Source organism: Somniosus microcephalus, chromosome 5 (genome assembly GCF_052327205.1).
Source record: "Somniosus microcephalus isolate GS21.2 chromosome 5, FLI_Smic_1.0, whole genome shotgun sequence".
Taxonomy (NCBI): Eukaryota; Metazoa; Chordata; class Chondrichthyes; order Squaliformes; family Somniosidae; genus Somniosus; species Somniosus microcephalus.
Genome location: NC_140991.1, coordinates 88,866,938 through 88,889,382, shown reverse-complemented (window position 1 = coordinate 88,889,382; position 22,445 = coordinate 88,866,938). Strand labels below are relative to the sequence as shown.

At 44.2% G+C, this 22,445-nt stretch overlaps 1 protein-coding gene across 3 annotated transcripts; it reads left to right on the top strand.

Moving 5' to 3' along the window:
• Positions 1-12,847: 12,847 nt before the first annotated feature.
• mterf1 (mitochondrial transcription termination factor 1) lies at positions 12,848-22,006 on the top strand. 3 transcript variants are annotated; one of them, XM_085987954.1, is made up of 3 exons: positions 12,848-13,037; positions 18,502-18,551; positions 20,485-22,006. In XM_085987954.1, exon 3 carries the CDS (start codon positions 20,535-20,537, stop codon positions 21,681-21,683), a length of 1,149 nt encoding a protein of 382 aa, XP_085844080.1. In that variant the 5' UTR covers positions 12,848-13,037; positions 18,502-18,551; positions 20,485-20,534; the 3' UTR covers positions 21,684-22,006. The 3 variants fall into 3 exon arrangements, with proteins under 3 accessions (XP_085844080.1, XP_085844078.1, XP_085844079.1); XM_085987952.1 differs by lacking the exon at positions 18,502-18,551; XM_085987953.1 differs by lacking the exon at positions 12,848-13,037 and having other exon boundaries at positions 15,449-18,551.
• Positions 22,007-22,445: the final 439 nt, after the last annotated feature.

The window sequence follows — 22,445 nt, the reverse complement described above, 5'->3', positions numbered from 1 at the left end:
CACTGAATTCAGAAGAATGAGAGGGGATCTCATTGAAGCATACAAAATTATTATAGGGCTTGATAGGGTGGATGCTGGGAGAATGTTTCCCTTGGCTGGGGAGTCTAGAACCAGGGGCCACAGCCTTAGGATAAAGGGTATGCCATTCAAGACTGAGATGATAAGAAATTTCTTCACAGAGGATGGTGAATCTTTAGAATTCTCTAGCCCAGAGGGCTGTGGAAGCTCAGTCATGGGGTATATTCAAAACAGAAGTCGATAGATTTCTGACTAGTAAAGGCATCAAGGGATATGGCGATAGGGCCGGTGAATGGAGTTGAAGCAGAAGATCAGCCATGATCTCATTGAATGGTGGAGCAGGCTCAAAGGGCCAAATGGTCTACTCTTGCTCCTATTTCTTATGTTCTTACCTGAGTACATGGACCCCTAAATATCTTTGGACCTTCATTGTCCCTAGCTTTTATTCATTTACAAAAATACATGGATATATCCTTTTTTGGTCCCAAATGGACGACCTGACACTTACCTGCATTAAAATTCATCTGCCACTGTTTTACCCACTAACTTAATCAATCATTGTCTTTTTGTAATTTTATGTTACCATCTACGCTACTTTCTATACCACCAATCTTTGTGTCATTGGCACACTTGGATATATGGCTCTCTATTGTGTTATCTAAATCATTAATAAATATAGTGAATAGTTCAGGCCCCAGCACAGATCCTTGTGGGACATCACTCTCTTAACCAGGTCAATAATTTGCCTTCAATTCCATGAGCTTTAATTTTAGCTAACAGTCTCTGATTGGAACCTTATGAAATGGCTTCAGGAAGTTCATATATACAACATTCATAGACATTCCCCAATCTACTACTTGAGTTACTACCTCAAAAAATTCAATTAGGTTTGTTAGACATGACCTACCTGTTACAAATCCTTGTTGGCTCTCTCTAATCAGCTCAAATTTTCCTAATTGCTCAGTCACTGTCCCTAATTATAGATTCCAATAACTTCCCCATAGCAGATGTTAGACTAACAGAGCTATCATTTCCTGGTTTCTCCCTCTCACCTTTCTTAAATAATGGAGTTACATTTGCAATTTTGCAATCTAAAGGGACAATTCCTGAATCGTAATAGCTTTGGAAGATTCTGCAATTTACTCACCTACTTCCTTTAAAACCCTGGGGTGGAGACTGTCAGGTCCTGAGGATTTGTCAGTCTTTAGTGCCATTATTTTTTTTAATACTGTTTTCTTGCGTACGTGAAATTTAATGAGCTCTAGTTCTTGATTCATTATTAGTTTTCCCAGAATGTCAGATATATTATCTTCTTTCGCTACTGTGAAGACTGCCACAAAGTAATTATTCAACAAGTCTGCCATTTCCTTATTTTCATTTGCAATATTATCCGCAACTGTTTTTAAGGGCCCATATTATCCTTGACTTAGTTGACTACCCTTTTGTTTCTAATATAATTGTAAAAGCTTTTTGTGTTGATCTTGATATCCCTTGCAAGTTTCTTTTTGTATTCCTTTTTGCAGCTCTTACTATCTGTTTTTGTTTCCCTTTGCTGTTCTTTATATCTCCCCCAGTTCTCTGGATCTACATTATTCTTTGCACCTTTGTATGCTCTTAGAATCATAGAATGGTTACAGCATGGAAGAAGGCCATTCGGCCCGTCGAGCCTGTGCTGGCCTCTGCAAGAGCACTTCAGTTAGTCCCACTCCCCCACCTTTTCCCTGTAGCTCTGCAAATTCTTTTCCTTCAGATACATATCCAACTCCCTTTTGAAAGCCGTGATTGAATCTGCCTCCACCATCCTTTCAGGCAGTGCATTCCAGACCCTAACTACTCGCTGAGTAAAAAAGTTTCTTCTTATGTCGCCTTTGATTCTTTTGCCAATCACCTTAAATTTGTGTTGTCTGGTTCTAGACTCATCTGCCAATGGGAACAGTTTCTCTCTATTTACTCTGTATTGACTCCTCATGATTTTGAACACCTCTATCAACTCTCCTCTCAGTCTTCCCTGCTTTAAGGAGAACAACCCCAGCTTCTCCAGTCTATCCACGTAACTGAAGTCCCTCATCCTTGGAATCATTCTCGTAAATCTTCTCTGCACCTTCTCTAAGGCCTTCACATCCTTACTAAAGAATGGTGCCCAGAATTGGACACAATACTCCAGTTGAGGCCGAACCAGTGTTTTATACAGGTTCATCATAATTTCCACACTTTTGTATTCTATACCTCTGTTCATGAAGCCCAGGATCCCGTAATTTTTTTTAAACTGCTTTCTAAACCTGCTCTGCCACCTTCAACGATTTGTTCACATATACCCCTAGGTCTCTCTGTTAGGATTGTACCCTTTATTTTATATTTCCTCTCCTCATTCTTTTGACCAAAATGTAACACTTCGCACTTTTCTGCATTAAATTTCATCTGCCACGTGTCTGCCCATTCCACCAGCCTGTCTATGTCCTCTTGAAGTCTATCACTATCCTCCTCAATGTTTGCTATATATCCAAGTTTTGTATCATCTGCAAATTTTGAAATTGTGCCCTGTACACCCACATCTAAGTCATTAATATATATCAAGAAAAGCAGTGGTCCTAGAACCAACCCCTGGGGAACACCACTATATACCATCCTCCAGTCTGAAAAACAACTGTTCACCACTACTCTCTGTTTCCTGTCACTTAGCCAATTTTGTATCCATGCTGCCACTGTCCCTTTTATTCCATGGGCTTCAACTTTGCTGGCTAGCCTATTATGTGGCATTTTGTCGAACGCCTTTTGGAAATCCATGTACACCACGTCAATCGCATTGCCCTCATCAACCCTCCCTGTGCCCTCATCAACCCTCCCTGTTACCTCATCAAAAACTTGATCAAGTTGGTTAAACACGATTTGCCTTTAACAAATCCGTGCTGGCTTTCCTTAATTAATCCACACTTGTCCAAGTGACTGTTAATTTTTCCCCTGATTATTGTTTCTAAAAGCTTCCCCACTACTGAGGTTAAACTGACTGGCCTGTAGTTGCTGGGCTTATCTTTATACCCTTTTTTGAACAAGGGTGTAACATTTGCAATTCTCCAGTCCTCTGACACCACCCCGTATCCAAGGAGGATTGGAAGATTATGGCCAGCACCACCACGATTTCTTCCTTCACTTCCCTCAGCGTCCTATGATGCATCCCATCTGGTCCTGGTGACTTATCTACTTTAAGTACAGCCAGCCTTTCTAGTACCTCCTCTTTATCAATTTTCATTCCATCCAATATCTCCTTTACCATGTCTATGGCAGCATCTTCTTCCTTGGTGAAGACAGACGCAAAGTACTTGACGTAAGAAAACTACTAGGCACTTGGTCTGAGTATTAAGGCTTTAATCAACTGTTTTTCAACATGGAGATCAAGTTGTGTCCTTCACTAGTTCCTATTAAAGAATGTCCTGAGCAAGCTGGACCCATGCCCGAGTATTTATACTCTCCCTGGACAGCGCCACCAGCAGACCGCCCAGTATTATTTCATAAGTCATTTCCACATGAATGACAAGATTCATGTCAGTACTCATTTAGCACCTCAGCCATACCCGCTGCCTCCAAACGTAGGTCTCCTTTTTGGTCCCTAATCATCCCACCCCATCTCTTACTACCTGTTTACTATTTATATGCCTATAGAAGACTTTTGGATTACCTTTTATGTTAGCTGCCATTCTAATCATAATCATAATCAACTTTATTGTCATTGTTAGTGCACAAGTGCAGTACAACGAAATGTAGGCTTGCGGCTCCCGAGAGTGTACATTTAGATTAAGACATTTAAACATTCAACATTCATTTGGCTTGTAATACATTAACATAAACATAACCATAATAAAGTGCATTGGCAGATGTGCAGGCTTTAGAGTTTATTTGTGGAGTTCAGTAGGATGACAGCCCTGAAAAAGAAGCTGTTCCTAAATCTGGTCGTTCGGGTGCGAATGCATCTGTAGCGTCTCCCAGATGGCAGGAGGGCGAACAGACTGGCTGGGGTGGGTAGGGTCTTTGATGATGGTCCGTGACCTCCGTAAACAGCGTTTCTAGTATATGTGCTCTATGGTCGGTAGCCGGGTGCCGGTAATGCGTTGGGCAGTTTTGACTACCCGCTGCAGGGCTTTCCGGTCATAGTAGCTACAGCTGCCATACCATACTGTGATACAGTTCGTCAGGATGCTCTCTATTGTGCAGCGGTAAAAGTTAGAGAGGATCAGGGGTGACAGGTTACTTCCCTTCAGCCTCCTTAGGAAATATAAGCGCTGCTGGGCCTTCTTCACCAGAGAGGAGGTATTGAAGGACCAGGAGAGGTCTTCCGTGATGTGGACTCCGAGGAACTTAAAGCTGTCCACCCTTTCCACCACAGCCCCATGGATGTGGATGGGGGTGTGACTTCCGCCTTTAGACTTCCTGAAGTCCACAATGATTTATTTGGTTTTCTTGATGTTACGGGCCAGGTTGTTATCAGCGCACCACTTCACGAGATGCTGGACCTCCTCCCTGTAGGCTGACTCATCGTTGTTGGTGATCTGGCCTACTACCGTGGTATCATCCGCAAACTTGATGATGGTGTTGGAACCATGAACAGCCACACAGTCGTGGGTGAAGAGGAAGTAGAGGAGGGGGCTCAGCACACATCCTTGTGGGGCCCCCGTGTTCAGGGTCAGGGGGGGGGAGGTGTGGTTACCTAATTTGACAGACTGGGGTCTGTTTGTTAGGAAGTCCAGGGTCCAGTTGCAGAGGGAAGTGTTCAGGCCAAGAGTTTGGAGTTTGGTGGCCAGCTTGTTGGGGACGATAGTGTTGAATGCTGAGCTGTAGTCTATGAACAGCATTCTGATGTAGGTCTCTTTACCATCTAAGTGATTCAGTGCAGAGTGTAGAGCAGTTGTGATTGCATCCTCCGTTGATCTGTTTGCACGATAGGCAAACTGGTGTTGGTCAAGAGAGGCGGGAACACTGGCTTTGATGTGAGCCAGGACCAGTCTCTCGAAACACTTCATTATGATGGGTGTGAGTGCGACAGGTCGATAGTCATTCAGGCACGTCACAGCCGTTTGCTTTGGCACAGGAATAATGGTAGCGGTCTTGAAGCATGTAGGGACTACTGCCTGGGCCAATGACAGATTGAAGATGGCGGTGAAGACATCAGCCAGCTGATCAGCACATTCCTTGAGTACCCGTCCAGGGATGCTATCAGGTCCAGCAGCCTTTCGTGTGTTCACTCCGCGTAGAACACCCCTTACGTCGGAGGTCAACAGAGTGAGCACCTGGTCTTCCGGGGGTGGCAAGGCTTTGGTAGCCGGCTCCCTGTTGTCCCTGTCATACCCTCTCTTTGCCCCTCTAATTTTCTTTTTCACTTCTCTGAACTTTCTATATTTAGTCTGATTCTCAGATGTGTTCTCGACCTGACATCTGTCAAACATGCTCTTTTTCTGATTCATCTTACTCTTTATCTCTTTCGTCATCCAGGGAGCTCTAACTTTAGTTGCCCTACCTTTCCCCCTAGTGGGAATGTACCTCGACTGTACCTAAACTATTTCCTCTTTAAAGGCAGCGCATTGTTCCATTACAGTTATGCCTGACAATCTTTGATTCCAATTTACCCGGGCCTGATCTGTTCTCATCCCACTGAAATTGGCCTTCCTCCAATTAAGCATTTTTACTCTAGATTGCTCCCTGTCCTTTTCCATAGCTAATCTAAACCTTATGATACTATGATCACTGTTCTCTAAATGTTTACCTACTGACACTTTCTCCACTTGACCTACCTCATTCCCCAGAACCAGATCCAACAATGCCACCTTCCTTGTTGGGCCAGAAACATACTGATCCAGAAAGTTCTCCTGAACACACTTAAAAAATTATTTCCCTCTCTGCCCTTTACACTATTACTATCCCAGTCTATATTAGGATAGTTGAAGTCCCCCATTATCACTACTCTATAGTTCTTGCATCTCTCTGTAATTTCTGTGCAAATTTGCTTCTCCATATTTTTCCCACTAGTTGGTGGCCTATAGAATACACCTAGTAGTGTAATGGCACCTCTATTATTTCTTAACTCTAGCCATATAGATTCTGTCCTTGATCCCTCCAGGACATCCTCTCCAGCGCTGTAACATTCTCCTTAACCAATACTGCCACACCACCTCCTATTTTTCCTTCCTTACCTTTCCTGAACACCTTGGGGGAAAAATTCAGTTGCTTTGTGCCTCCCATGGGCGCTAAAGCAACTAGCACCCAGGTGTGGCGCCACCAACGCCTCCTGTGAAATTCAGCGGGAGTTTAACGGCGGCGGTAACCGGTAGTGCCCTGCGGCGCTGAGCCATCGGCAATGACGTCATCGCCGTGCGCAGCGCCCCGGCCGTGATCTTCGGTAGCGCCCCCTGACTTACCGCTGGACGCTATGTCCGACAGGGTCAGGGCGGCTGGGGAGGCGCTATTTAAAGGCAAGGTGCCGGGCGGCCATTTTTGTTGCTGGCCGCCTGCCAGCACCTGCCTCCACTCCTGACCTCCTTACCCGCCCCCCCCCCCCCCCAGCGGAATGCCGGCTGCGCTGCACGAGCCCAGCACTTCTCTTGAGTGCCGGGCTCTTTTGCTGGCACTCCCGATCCCCGGGGACCCAGCTGGGCCCCGGGTCGCGCTGTGCAAGGCCCCTCCCCTTTAAGAAGGAGGAGGAAGGCCTGCAATACCACGGTGCGACGTGCCACAACATTCCCTCGCAGTGCCCCAAGAGGGAGGTAGGGCGCTTCCAGTAGCGCCCCGCTTCCCTCTTGGGGCGCTACCACTCAATTTCTGCTGCGGAATGGCTAATTTTTCCGGGGTGCTAAAAGTAGCGCCCCGGCGAAGTTAGTGCCCTAAAGGTGGTGCGACTCAATTTTTAGCTCCTTATATCCAGGAATATTTAATACCCAATCTTGCCCTTTTTGAACCAGGTCTCCGTTATTGCCACGACATCATATTCCCTATTTGCGCCTGCAGCTCACCAACCTTGTTGACAATGCTTCGTGTGTTCACAAACATACACTGTAAACCTATCTTAGACCATCCTGTGTTCTCTCTTAGTCTGACCCCACCTAATACCTTACTATTTGTTACTTTAGTGCTATCCGTCTCTCCCAATCCTTTGTGCCCTTCATTTCTCCTTTCTACTGCTACATCCTGGTGCCCATCCCCCTGCCAACTTAGTTTAAACCCTCCCCAACAGCACTAGCAAACCTCCCTGCGAGGATATTGGTACCGGCTCTGTTGAGGTGCAAACCATCCAGCTTGTACAGGTCCCACCTCGCCCAGAACTGGTCCCAATGCCCCAGGAATCTAAAGCCCTCCTTCCTGCACCATCTCTCCAGTCACTCATTCATCTGCTCTGTCCTCCTACTTCTATACTCACTCGCGCGTGGCACTGGGAGTAATCCAGAGATTACTACCTTTGAGGTCCTACTTTTTACTGTTTTTCTTGGCTCTCTTAAATCTGCCTGTGGTACCTCATCCCTCTTTCTACCTATGTCGTTGGTACCGATATGGACCACGACCTCTGGCTGTTCACCCTCTCACCCTCAGAATGTTCTGCAGCCGCTCAACGACATATTTGACCCTGGCACCAAGAGGCAACATACCATCCTGGAATCACATCTGCAGCTGCAGAAACGCCTGTCTGTTCCCCTAACTATCGAATCCCCTACCACTATTGCCTTCCCAATCTTCCTCCTCCCCCCACCCTGTACAGCTGAGCCACCCCTAGTACTGTGGACTTAGCTCTGGCTGTACCCCCCAGAAGAACCATTGCCCTCACTACTGGTTGGAGATTGAGATGCACTCAGGGTATTCCTGCACTACCTGCCTGGTACTCTTTGTCTCTCTGACGGTCACCCATTCCCTCTCTACCTGCACACTGTTACGCTGTGGGGTGACCACCGCCTGAAACGTGCTATCTATATAGCTCCCAGCCTCTCGGACGCACTGCAGTGATGCCAGAAACTTGGAGCTCGAGCTCCTCTAGCCGACTACGCTTCCTGCACACGTGGTTCAGGACGTGGGTAGCGTCCTGGATTTCCCACATGGCACAGAATGTGCATTCTGCGGGACTGAGGTGCCATGTCTGTATTTAATAGGCTATTAACTAACTTACAGAAATAATCTTAAGACTAAGGGGGAAAAATTCAGTTGTTTGCGCCTCCCGTTAGTACCTTAAGAGGGTGCTAATGGGGCACAAAGCAACTAGCACCCGGGCACGGCAATGTTTGCGCCGCTCGCGAAATTAACTAGACAATTTGTGGCGGCGCTAAACACTACCGCCACGATCTCCTGTGCCTGCAGATTGTGACGTCAGTCGAGTGCGCAACGCCCCGTTAGCGCCCCGGACCGGATATTGAGTGGCGCCCCCTGCCTTACCGCCTGCCGCTAGCAACGACAGGTTGAGGGGAGCGTTATGCTGTCAGAAAGGGACTAGGGGAGCGCTATTTAAAGGCGACAGCTTCCTGCCTTTTTTTGTCGGTGACATTTTTGCACCACGCATTCTGAGAGAGAGAGAGAGAGACTTCTGGAGAGATTCAACGCTGTGTGAAGGAGTTTTGAGTACTGAGCAGCACTTTGCAGGTTTATTTTGATTTGCCCTTCCTTGCTTCGCCAGCGCACTGAGGTAACGCCTCGCTCCTCGGCCTTTGCGCCTTAAGACAGGTGTGAAGTGCCTGATTTAGCGCTCCAATCACCTGCAGGGGCGATAAAAGCCAAGTTTGCTGTCGGAGGCGATAATTAGCGCCAGGCGCTAAACTTTGCGCACGGCCGATAATGGCGCCCCAAACGGGGCGATACTGAATTTTTCCCCCTAAGTGTCTTAAAATTCGGGCCTACCTTTATCTCCGGCTGCTTCTCTCGGTCTCTTAAAGTCTTCACTCACACGATTATTTATAGTTATATTAATTAGTTTATCTAGTTACGTTAGAGAAAATAAAATGCTAATACTCACCTATCAGTCACCTACCTGCGGTCCTGTGGCCTCACTCCTTGCTTTTGCTGTTCTTTTGCAATTCGGCGGATTTGTGTCTGCCTCCTCCGCTGCCGACTCCTTCCAGGTCTGCTGGCCTGTTTCCTTTAGTTTTATGTTATCGCTCACCTCTTTTGTCGACCATGGCTGTTTTATTTGGTAAATAGAGCTCTTGCCTCTTAGGGATATATACCGATCCTGTATTAAGCTAAATTCTTTTTTGAACACATCCCATTGTTCATCTGTAGTTTTACCCAATAATAGTTTTGACCAGTTTGCTGTTGTCAGTCTCTGTCTCATCCCGTTAAAGTTGGCCGTACCAAATCTAGAATCTTAGTAACTGTGTTAGTTTCTCCTTTTCAAGCCTAACATTGAATTCAATCATATTATGATCATTGTTAAATAAATGATCCCCTACTATTAGATTATTAACTAAGTCTGGCTCATTACTCATTACTAAATCTAGTATGGCCTGGCCTCTTGTTGGTTCTAGAACATATTGCTCCATAAAACTATCTTGAATGGACTCAAGAAATTCACTACCTTTCTGACTTGAGCTACTCTGCTCTTCCCAATCTATATGAAAATTGAAGTCTCCATTAAAACAACTCTTCTTTTACTACAAGCCTTTCTAATCTCTTAATTAATATATTCTGCCACTTCATTGCTGCTATCAAGAGGTCTGTAGACAATCCCATTTCAGTTCCAAGACCTCCCTTATTCCTCAGTTCTAACCATAGAGTCTCTGCTGATTGCTTTGTACCTATATCCTCTCTTACTAACGTTGTAATAGTATATTTAATCAATAAGGCTATCCCTCTTCCAATTTCCTTTTCCTTTCTAAAAGATCTTTTATAACCTGGAATATTTAACTCGCAACCATCAACAGCTTGCAGCCACGTCTCAGTAATGGCCACCATTACTCAGAAAGGTAGTGAATTCTTGAGTGCATTCAAGATAGTTTTCCGGAGCTATACAAATATTATTACTGTCAGCTTGGCTAAGTGGTAGCACTTCTGTCTGAATCTGAAGGTTATGGGATCAAACCCCATTCTAGAACTTGAGCACAGAATCTAGGCTGATACTTCAGTGCAATACTGGGAAAGGGTTGCTGCACCATTGGAGGTACCATCTTTTGGATGAGATGTTAAACTGAGACCCATCTGCCACCTGGTGGACATAAAAGAGCCAATGACACTAATTGAAGAAGAGCAGAGGAGTTTTCCTGAGGTCCTAGCGAACATTTATCCTTCAAGTAACCGTACCGAATCTGGTCATTTATCTCATTGCTGTTTGTGGCACCTTGCTTTTTGTAAATTGGCTACTGTGTTACCTACACAACAACACTAAAGTGCTTTAAAATGTCCTGAGGTTGTGAAAGAAAGCTATATAAATGCAAGTTAGTGGCAAAACAATTGGGAAATTATAGTACTCTAGCTAACAGAGGAACCACAAACAGCATTGTAATTAAATACACAGACTTGTCTTCATGTTTGGAGGAGTGGTCATATATAGCCTATACAAAACTGAAAGTTTAGGAAATTAATTATTCATTTTAATGTATTATTCATTGTATCACCATCTACAATTTAAGCAAATAACAAACAGGTAATTTAGACAATTTTTTTTTTAGTAGTTTATGGGATGTGGACGTCGCTGGCAAGGCCAGCATTTATTGCCCATCCCTAATTGCCCTTGAGAAGGTGGTGGTGAGCTGCCTTCTTGAACCGCTGCAGTCCATGTGGTGAGGGTACTTCCACAGTGCTGTTAGGTAGGGAGTTCCAGGATTTTGACCCAGCGACGATGAAGGAACGGCGCTAAATTTCCAAGTCAGGGTGGCATGTGACTTAGAGGGACACTTGGAAGTGGTGGTGTTCCCATGCACCTGCTGTCCTTGTCCTTCTAGGTGGAAGAGGTCGCGGGTTTGGGAGGTGCTGCCGAAGAAGCCTTGGTGAGTTGCTGCAGTGCATCTTGTAGATGATGCACACTGCAGCTACGGTATGCCGGTGGTGGAGGGAGTGAATGTTTAAGGTGGTTGATGGGGTGCCAATCAAGCGGGCTGCTTTGTCCTGGATGGTGTCGAGCTTCTTGAGTGTTGTTGGAGCTGCACTCATCCAGGCAAGTGGAGTGAAACCCAGCGAGCATATTTCAAGGAATCATTAACCCAAGGCGGCTTCTCGTGCACATAGATGTTAGTTTGTATATATTTCATAATTTCTGTTTTGACAAAGCAACTAATGAATTATTTACAATTGAGAAGATGTAATTTTAAATAAATTATTAAGACATTGGAACAAAATCTATATCTTACAATTGTATATTTTAGTACTGTGGCTTGGCTTCAGTTTTATATTCGTTCTTGGGATGTGGGTCTCATTGGCAAGGCCAGCATTTATTGCCCATCTCTAATTGCCCTTGAGAAGGTGGTGGTGAGCCGCCTTCTTGAACCGCTGCAGGTCATCTGGTGAAGGTACTCCCACAGTGCTGTTAGGGAGGGAGTTCCAGGATTTTACCCAGCGACTATGAATGTTATTTATGTGGACTTCCAGAAAGCATTCGATTGGAGGTAGCCTTTTGATAGGTTGGAAATTGTTTGGAAAGTAGGAGACCAAGAGTGGGGATAAAGGGTATATGTACTCTGGCGGGATGTGAGAAATGGTGTTCCCCAGGGATCTGTTCTGGGACCTCAACTTTTCACCATATTTATTAATGTCTTGTGTGAAGGAATAGAGAGTTGTAATAGCAAGTTTGCAGATGACACAATGTTAGTAGGGATAATAAGTAGTGCAGATTGGGGCAGGAAGTTACAAAAGGACATAGAAAGATTAACTGAGTGAGCAAAACTGTGGCAAATGGAGTTCAATGTGGGTAACCGTGAGGTCATCCACTTTGGACTGAAGAAAGATAAGTCGGAGTATTTTCCAGATGGTGAGAAACTAGGGACTGTGGAGGAGCAAAGAGATTTGAGAGTCCAAGTTCACAACTCGTTAAAAGCTAGTAGACAGGTACAAAAAACAATCAAAAAGGCTAATGGAACGTTGACCTTTATCTCAAGGTAGCTAGAATACAAAGGGGAGGAAATTATGCTTCAGTTGTATAGAGCCTTGGTCAGACCCCATCTGGAGTACTGTGTTCAGTTTTGGGCACCGCATATCAGGAAGGAAATACTGGCCTTGGAAGGGTGCAGCGCAGATTCACCAGAATAATTCCGGGGCCAGGGGGGTTAAATTATGAGGACAGATTGCATAAACTTGGCTTATATTCCTTTCGGTATAGAAGATTGAGGGGCGATCTAATTGAGCTGTTTAAAATGTTAAAAGGATTTGATAGGGTAGATACAGAGAAGCTATTTCCTCTACTGAGGAAATCAGGAACAAGGGACAAAAACTTAAAATTAGATCTAGGCCATTCAGAAGCGAAAATCAGGAAGCACTTTTTCCACACAATGGTAGAAATCTTGAAATAACAACAGAACTCTACTGCAAAAGGTTATGGTTACTAGGGCATTGGAGCTTTTAGGACTGAGATAGGTTGATTTTTACTAGGTCAGGGTATCAAGAGGTATGGAGCAAATGCTGTTCAGCATTCTAAGTGCCAAGATTAAACCACCTACATGCATTTGAGTGGAGGTCCTAGATGAAAACGAGGGCTACAGAAACACATTAAAGATTTAAAAATCTAAATGTAAGAAATATGCAACAGTACTTATCAGTATATGTAAAGAGAAAAGCCAGGTTAAATTCCAGGTGTATTGTTCTGCTCAAGGGTCCACACCCGAAATGTTAACTTTCTCTGTACAAATGCTGAGTAGTGTATTTCCAGCATTTTCTGTACTTCTCGGTACAGGGGAAGTGTGTCACAGACACACATACTACAACCCACTTTGCATCATGCTGCATGTACTGCGCTTGTGCACACACACACACACTCTGGCCTTCCGAGCAGTTTCCGGAAGCTCGGGTTCTCTGCATTGAGTTCCAGTAACAGAGTGTCCGCCGAGCCCAATGAAAGGCATTCTGCATAGCTGGTGAGTTCTGTCTGTCGTAGAAAACAAATAGATTTTAGCTATGGCTATTTCAGATTTACCGTGCGAAAAAAAATCTTTGCCGCCAATGATTTTACTTTTCACTTTAACGTTTTCACTTTAACGTTTTCACGGAGCTTTGACTTCAGCAAGGTTCAGTGTGTGCAGACGTAAAGGGTTTTTAGAGAGAACAAAACGGAATCACGTAGATAATAATTAAAAAGTAGTCGAGATGTGTAGCGATATCAACATAAATAACGTGGACCAGAAATTAGGTCCGAAAAGAGGAAAAACCTGCATTTGCAAAGTTTTAGTGGTTGAGATTTACTATCAGTCTCAGTGTGGTGAATAGCCATTGATTTCTTAGCTCTTTAATCTGTGGCAGGCAGTGAGCTACGTGAATAGCACGTTTCAGGAGGTGGTCACCCCGCAGCTAAGGAGTCTGCAGGCAGAGAAGGAATGGGTGACCACCAGACAGAAGAGGAGGACCAGGCAGGTAGTGCAGGAGTCCCGAGTGCATCTTGCTCTCCAAACAGTATTCTGTTCAGAGTACTAGTGAGGGCGATGGGTCCTCTGGGGAGTACATCCAGAGCCAAGTCCACGGCACCATGGGTGGCTCAGCTGTACAGGAGGGGAGGAGGAAGAAAGGGAAAGCAATAGTGGTAGGGTATTTGATAGTTAGGGGAGCAGACAGGCGTTTCTGCGGCTGCAGACGTGACTCCAGGATGGTATGTTGCCTCCCTGATGCCAGGGTTAAGGATGTCACCGAGCGGCTGCAGAACATTCTGGGGGTTAGGGTGAACAGCCAAAGGCAATATCGGTATATCGTCCATATCGGTACCAACGACATAAGTAGAAAGAGGGATGAGGTCCTGCAGGCAGACTTCACGGAGCTAGGAAAGAGATTAAAAAGCAAGACCTCAAAGATAGTAATCTCTGGATTAATCCCGGTGCCAAGTGTGAGTGAGTATATAGAAATAGATGAATGCATGGCTGTAGCGATGGTGCAGGAGGGAGGCCCCGGAGCGGCATCAGTGCGGACCTGTGTGGGAAGCGGCGGCGGCGGTATTTAATGTGACCCCGAGGCGGCAGAGCAGCAGGTAGGCTTACCAATCTCCAATCTCAGCTCCGAGAGCGGGAGAGAGAAGTAAAAAGTAATCGAACTGTGACGTCGCCAGAAAGCAGGTAAGTGATTGGTTGGTGAGTATTTCTCTCTTTCTCCTTTTTTACAAGCTTAAATTTTGTGTTTTGTAGTTTCTAGGGTTTCTGTGGTGTAGCGGGGACAGTTGGTAAACGAGGGCCATTGAGTATATCATTTAATTGGTGGTATTGATTTGAATTAATTTAAATTGAATTAATTTAAGGGTAAGTCATGGCAGGACAGCCCGGCCCCGTGGTATGCACCTCCTGCACTATGTGGGAACTCAGGGACACTTCTTGTGTCCCTGACAACTATGTGTGCGGGAAATGTATCCAGCTGCAGCTACTGGCAGACCGCATTGCGGCGCTGGAGCTGCGGATGGATGCATACTGGACCATTCGCGAGGCTGAGGACGTCGTGGATAGCACGTTTAACCAGTTGGTCACACCGCAGGTAAAGGTTGCAAAGGCAGAAAGGGAATGGGTGACCACCAGGCAGAGTAATAGGCGCAGGCAGGTAGTGCAGGAGTCCCCTGGGGTCATCCCCCTCTCAAACAGATATACCACTTTGGATACTGTTGGGGGGGGGGGTGGCATATCAGGGGAAGGCAGCAGCAGCCAACTTCCTGGCACCAGGTGTAGTTCTGCTGCACAAGACAGGAGGAAAAAGAGGGGTAGAGCTATAGTAATAGGGGATTCTATTGTAAGGGGAATAGATAGGCGTTTCTGCGGCCGCAAACGAGACTCCAGGATGGTGTGTTGCCTCCCTGGTGCAAGGGTCAAGGATGTCTCAGAGCGGCTACAGAACATTTTGGAAGGGGAGGGTGAACAGCCAGTTGTCGTGGTGCATATAGGTACTAACGATATAGGTGAAAAACGGGATGAGGTCCTAAAAGCTGAATATAGGGAGTTAGGAGGTAAATTAAAAAATAGGACCTCAAAGGTAGTAATCTCAGGATTGCTACCAGTGCCACGTGCTAGTCAGAGTAGAAATAGAAGGATATTTCAGATGAATACATGGCTTGAGGAATGGTGCGAGGGGGAGGGATTCAAGTTCCTGGGACATTGGAACCGGTTCTGGGGGAGGCAGGACCAGTTCAAACCAGACGGTTTGCACCTGGGCAGGGCAGGGCCGGCACCGATGTCCTAGGGGGAGTGTTTGCTAGTGCTCTGGGGGAGGGTTTAAACTAAAATGGCAGGGGGTTGGGAACCTGAGCAGGGAGACAGAGGAAAGGGAAACGAGGATAAAAGCAAAAGATAGGAAGGAGAAAAACAAAAGCGGCAGTCAGAGAAATCAACGGTTTAAATCAAACATGGCCACAGTAAATAATAATTCTAAATAGGTCTAAGTAAATAATAATTCTAATAGGTCTAAGAGCGTTAAAAAAACAAGCCTGAAGGCTTTGTGTCTTAATGCGAGGAGCATCCGTAATAAGGTGGATGAATTAGCTGCGCAAATAGAGGTAAACGAATATGATTTGGTTGGGATTACGGAAACATAGCTCCAAGGTGGCCAAGGCTGGGAACTCAACATCCAGGGGTATTCAATATTCAGGAAAAATAGGCAAAAAGGAGAGGGAGGTGGGGTAGCATTGCTGGTTAAAGAAGGGATTAACACAATTGTAAGGAAGGATATTAGCTCTGATGATGTGGAATCTGTATGGGTAGAACTGAGAAATACCAAGGGGCAGAAAACGTTAGTGGGAGTGGTATATAGACCTCCAAACAGTAATGCGGAGGTTGGGGATGGCATTAAAAGGGAAATTAGAGAAGCGTGCAATAAGGCACAGCAGTCATCATGGGTGACTTTAATCTACATAAGATTTAGTTTAGCTATGGAAAAGGACAGGGCACAATCTAGAGTAAGAATACTTAATTGGAGGAAGGCCAATTCAAGTAGGATGAGAACGGGTAAATTGGAATCAAAGATTGGCAGAACTGTATAAAACTGTAATGTAACAATAGGCTGCTTTTAAAGAGGAAAATATTTTGGTACAGTCGAGGTACATTCTCACCAGGGAAAGGTAGGGCAACTAAAGTCAGGGTTCCCTGGATGACGAATGAGATAAAGAGTAAGATGAAGCAGAAAAAGAGCGTGTATGACAGACGTCGGGTCGCGAATACATCTGAGAATCAGGTTAAATATAGAAAGTTCAGAGGAGAAGTGAAAAAGAAAATAAGAGGGGCAAAGAGAGGGTATGAGAATAGAATGGCAGCTAACATAAAAGGTAATCCAAAAGTTTTCTATAGGCATATAAATAGTAAATGGGTAGTAAGAGAAAGGGTGGGGCTGATTGGGGACCAAAAATGAGACCTACGTTTGGAGGTAGAGTATGGCTGAGGTGCTAAATGAGTCTGTCTTCGCCAAGGAAGATGTTGTTGCCATAGACATAGTGAAGGAGGAGGTAGAGGTGATACTGGATGGGATAAAAATTGATAAAGGCGAGGTACTAGAAAGGCTGGCTGTACTTAAAGTAGATAAGTCACAAGGACCAGATGGGATGCATCCTAGGATGCTGAAGGAAGTGAAGGAAGAAATCGTGGAGGTACTGGCCATAATCTTCCAATCCTCCTTCGAAACAGGGGTGGTGCCAGAGGATTGGAGAAGTGCAAATGTTACACCCTTGTTCAAAAAATGGTGTAAAGATAAACCCAGCAACTACAGGCCAGTCAGTTTAACCTCGGTAGTGGGGAAGCTTTTAGAAACAATAATCAGGGACAAAATTAACAGTCACTTGGACAAGTGTGGATTAATTAAGGAATGCCAGCACGGATTTGTTAAAGGCAAATAGTGTTTAACCAACTTGATCAAGTTTTTGATGAGGTAATAGGGAGGGTTGATGAGGGCAATGCAGTTGACGTGGTGAACATGGATTTCGAAAAGGCGTTCGACAAAGTGCCACATAATAGGCTTGCCAGCAATTGAAGCCCATGGAATAAAAGGGACAGTGGCAGCATGGATATGAAATTGGCTAAGTGACAGGAAACAGAGAGTATTGGTGAACAGTTGTTTTTCGGACTGGATATAGGTATACAGTGGTGTTCCCCAGGGGTCAGTTCTAGGACCACTGCTTTTCTTGATATATATTAGTGACTTGGATGTGGTTGTACAGGGCACAATTTCAAAATTTGCAGATGACACAAACTTGGAAGTATAGTGAACATTGAGGAGGATGGTGATGGACCTCAAGAGGACATAGACAGGCTGGTGGAATGGGCGGACACGTGGCAGATGAAATTTAATGCAGAAAAGTGCGACGTGATACAATTTGGTAGAAAGAATGAAGAGAGGAAATATAAACTAAATGGTACAATCCTAAAGGGGGTGCATGAACAGAGAGACCTAGGGGTATATGCACAAGTCGTTGAAGTTGGTAGGGCAGGTTGAGAAAGCAGTTAAAAAAGCTTATTGGATCCTGGGCTTCATGAATAGAAGTATAGAGTACAAAAGTGTGGAATTTATGATGAACCTATATAAAACACTGGTTTGGCCTCAACTGGAGTATTGTGTCCAATTCTGGGCACCGCACTTTAGGAAGGATGTGAAGGCCTTAGAGAGAGTGCAGAAAAGATTTACGAGAATGATTCCAAGGATGAGGGACTTCAGTTACGTGGATAGACTGGAGAAGCTGGGGTTGTTCTCCTTAGAGCAGAGAAGATTGAGAGGAGATTCGATAGAGGTGTTCAAAATCATGAGGGGTCTGGACAAAGTAGATTGAGAGAAACTGTTCCCATTGACAGAATGGTTGAGAACCAGAGGACACAGATTTAAGGTGATTGGTAGAAGAACCATAGGCAACATGAGGAAAAACCTTTTTACTCAGCGAGTGGTTAGGATCTGGAATGCACTGCCTGAAAGGGTGGTGGAGGCAGACTGAATCACGGCTTTCAAAAGGGAGCTGGATAAGTACCTGAAGGAAAAAAATTTGCAGGGCTACGGGGAAAGGGTGGTGGAGTGGGACTAGCTGAAGTGCTCTTGCAGAGAGTCTCGACGGGCCGAATGGCCGCCTTCCGTGCTGTAACCATTCTATGATTCTATGAATTCATTCTCTTGAATGGACAGTATTTCAGATGCCACACGTGTTTCTCAATCGTGATGAACGGCGACTTGCCAGTTTTGAAGAGTCAGCCCCTCGAAACGTTAACTTGTCTGTTCTTTCTAGAGATGCTGATTGATGTGTGTTTCCAGCATTTTCTGTTCTTCTTTCAGATTTTCAGCATATAAAGTTGTTTTGCTTCCTGCTCTTAGGTCAGCTGTGAGGAAATTAAAGCAGAATTGGCCTTTGTTTTACCTCCAATTTTGTACTTCTCCCCCTTTTTTCTATAGAAGCTACTTCACCAATTGTGGGTAACAATGTACAGTGCACCTGTTTCATGGTAAGAAATGTACTTAACAAATAACAACATGTCAGTGCTACAATATTCTGTAGTATTAAGGCATTACTTCACTTCTGAGATGCCAGATCTGGTTGTGGCGTTGCGAAGGTCCTAAGTAAAGGTAAAGCTTTTTTTGACCGAGTGAGGGAAAATCAGAAGGTGAATACAATGGCTGACCCGTAATATTGCCAGCTAATATCCTGTCTTTTTAAGGAAAGTGAAGTGTTATCGCTTAGATCCATTCAGAAATTTTCATTTTCATTCAGGTGTTTTCATTTATTGCAAAATCTCCATATGCAAGCAGCAAATCATGCTACATGCTGTAAATGCATATGCAAATATTTGTCATGGGATGTGCTACCCACAATTGTCACAGGATGTTGGGATGTGCCAAATCGCTTGCCTTCACTATAGCTAAGCTGATTTATTAGTTGTGATTTTGCTTTCAGTAAGTTAGTATAACCAGCATGGAGATTTTCAAATTTATTCAGCATTAGATTTACTGGAATAAAAACAGAAAATGCTGGAAACACTCAGCAAGTAAGGCAGCATCTGTGGAGAGAGAAACAGTTAATGTTTCAGGTCGATGACCTTTCATCAGAACTGGAAGATGTTCGAGATGAACATCTTTTCAGCAAATACAGAGCCAGGGAAAAGGGAGTTAGAGAAAGAAATCTGTGATGGGGTGGAAGGCAGGAGTGATTAAATGGCAATAGGGATGATGGTAAAAGGCAAAAGGAGGTATTAATGGGTTAAAAGATGGGTTCAGAAGAGGTGTAAATGGTTACAGAACAAATGTGTTTGATCCCCATACTTTGCTTAGTTGAGTATAAAGTTTCAGGTAAAAATTCCAATCATGAGTTTCACCCTTTAATATCATTTAACCTGATCCACAATGCTTCTACCTCATCTGTACCCAGTTCTACTTTGTCCAACTCCTTCATGCAACACATGCCCTTTTACCTCCTCCCTTCCCACTGCCCAGGGCCCCAAACACCCCTTCCAGGTGAAACAGCGATTTACTTGTACTTCTTGCAATTTAATATGCTGTATTCGCTGCTCACGATGCGGTCTCCTCTACATTGGGGAGACCAAACGCAGATTGGGCGACCGCTTTGTGGAACACCTCCGTTCAGTCCGTAAGGGTGACCCTGAGCTTCCGGTCGCCTGTCACTTTAATTCTCCGCTTCACTCCCACTCTGATCTCTGTCCTCGGCCTATTACATTGTTCCAATGAAGCTCGACGTAAGCTCGAGGAACAGCACCTCATCTTTCGATTAGGCACTTTACAGTCTGCCGGACTCGACATCGAGTTCAACAATTTCAGATAATTATCCCTGCCCCCATGTTTCATGCTGTATAATTTTTGCCACTCCCATTTGCAACATTTTATCTTTCCTGCCTCTTACAAAAGTACAGGATGTTCTTCCTCCCCTCCTAAACACCCCCCCCCCCCCCCCGTCTCTGCACCTGCTTAATATGTTACATCTTCAGCTTTTTCCAGTTCTGATGAAGGGTCCCAGACCTGAAACATTAACTCTGTTTCTCTCTCCACGGATGTTGCCTGGCCTGCTGAGTATTTCCAGCATTTTCTGTTGTTATTCCTTCATGAATTTGACCGCTAACATAAATCATTACTCCCCAGTCCCCCTCCTGGTTTGTTCTTTTTTTCCCTGTGGAGCAAATTGTATCCTGTAAATCTCTGTACATTTACCCAATGTTCTGCATCATTATTTATCTAAGTCTGTGGTGTCAAAAATGTCATAACCTCCCTTGGCAGCATAAACTTCGAGATCTCAATTTTTATTCCTAACCCTCCTGGCATTTATATTAAAAAGTTAGCAAAACACTAATAACTTCAAACAGGTGATTTTTAAAAAATTGTCATTTCATTAACACCAGTAACATTGCTTGTTCTTTCATCCATGTCTAGGTTTCAAAGACTGTAACCAAGTAGTATATCTGCTGTGATATTGCAGAGTTATGGCAGCTGGAGCGGTAACCCAAGTGATGCATATGTACCTGCGCAGCGCAAGATTTTCTCATTTATCAAACTGCTTTCCTGCTGCACTGTTGAAGATATCTAATCTGAGATTCTGTGCTTCCAGTCATAATGATTCAACCGAGACAATCCAAAAACCAGAAAATATAGTTTTGTTAAACAATTTGAATGTTTTGGGTGTGGATATTAAGATGGCCAGGAGGAGGCAGCCTGGAGTCTTGAGAAAAGTGATCACCAATGAAGAGGGTGTAGCAGAGTTCTTGAGAAACAAGGGTGCCAATCGCAAGACCGTTGCCAGTATTATCTCAAGGTACCCCCGAGCCATCACGCGCTCCTATTGCCATCTTGAAGAAAGATGGCAGTTATGGCGAAGCATTTTTAAGACAGACTCTGAGATCATAAGCATTATTCAGCGTTCTCCAGAGTCGTATTTTCGTTCAAGTGACAATGAAAATCTTGAAAAAAATATCAGTTTTCTTTGTTCCCTTGGCTTGACCTCAAAGGACTTGCATCGCATATTAACTACTGCTCCACGAACATTCTCAAATAGATTGGAACTAAACAAGCAGATGGTGAAATATCTGCAAGATCTCTGTGTTAGTTTAGGTGACAAGAATCCAGACGATTTTGTTAAACGGATTATCACTAAAAATGCCTACATTCTTATTAGAAGCACTAAACGGATAAAGACAAATGTCGACTTTTTCACAGAAGCACTTAAACTGAGCAACAGTGAACTTATAAAACTACTTCAGGGACATGGTGCTGAAGTTTTGGACCTCTCCAGTGACTACATGAAAAGAAATTTCAAAAATACAAGTGAACAGTTGCAGTCATTAGGATGCACACCTGAGGAGGTGAAAAAATTCTTTATTGACTATCCACCAGCATTCTATGCCTCATTTGAAAAACTTTCTAACAAAATCGATTGTCTCCTAGAAAGCGAGATCAATATTAAGCAACTATTAAAGAAGCCAAGAGTATTGGAATTCAGTGTAGACAATTTGAAAAATCGCATAGAGGAGCTAGAAAGGCTTGGATATAACTTTAGAAAACATGGCATTACCATTTTGGATTCCAGTAGAAGACGATTTGAAGCAAAATTAGAGAAGCTAAATGAAGAGGAATAGCCATTTTGGTTCTCTACTATGATATGTCTTGTACCATTCTATATATCCTAGATGGTCAAACTTGGTCACACTTTGTTCATGTTATTTTAAAATTACTTTTGGCTCTCGGAATTTATATTGTACATATAAATGGTGAGTGGTTGTGAGTGCAGTTCAAATTTTGCAAAGTGTTTGTGGTCAGTAAATTAAAGAAATTGACGTTACTGTGGAGATTCTGTGCTTTAAATTAACTCAGATTGTGGCATCTGTGATGTTACAATGATTATCATAAGTAATTGCCCTTATTGGTCTTTTAGAAATTAAAAAAATCCGTTTCAATTTGATTCCAAAGTTCGATTTATTTTCTTCCCTGAAGTGTATCAATATCAGCAGTATGGTTCTACTGTTTTGACGTCTCGACGATCTCCCACTTCCAGGTTCCTCAGCAAATCTGTCAAGTAAGTAGATGAGCTATGAATACTTGAAAGGTCCCAGGTTGGAATCTCAGTCCTGGCTGATATTTTCACTCAGGCCCCTACTGTGGAGAATGTGTAACACTCCAGTGAGTTTCCTGGCAGAATTGCGATTCAGTTGTGGTAATTGTGGGAGGACAAGAGAATTATGGCCCTGAAATTGCGGTGTCTGCGAGTGCGCTGTCGTATTCCCTTTGAAAGGTTCGGCAAGTTCCGGATTTGTGCACGCGAGAAATCCGGAACTTGCGATCTGTCAAGGTATGCCTTGACAGATCATCCGAACCACCTGAAAAATGAGTATTATTGGAGA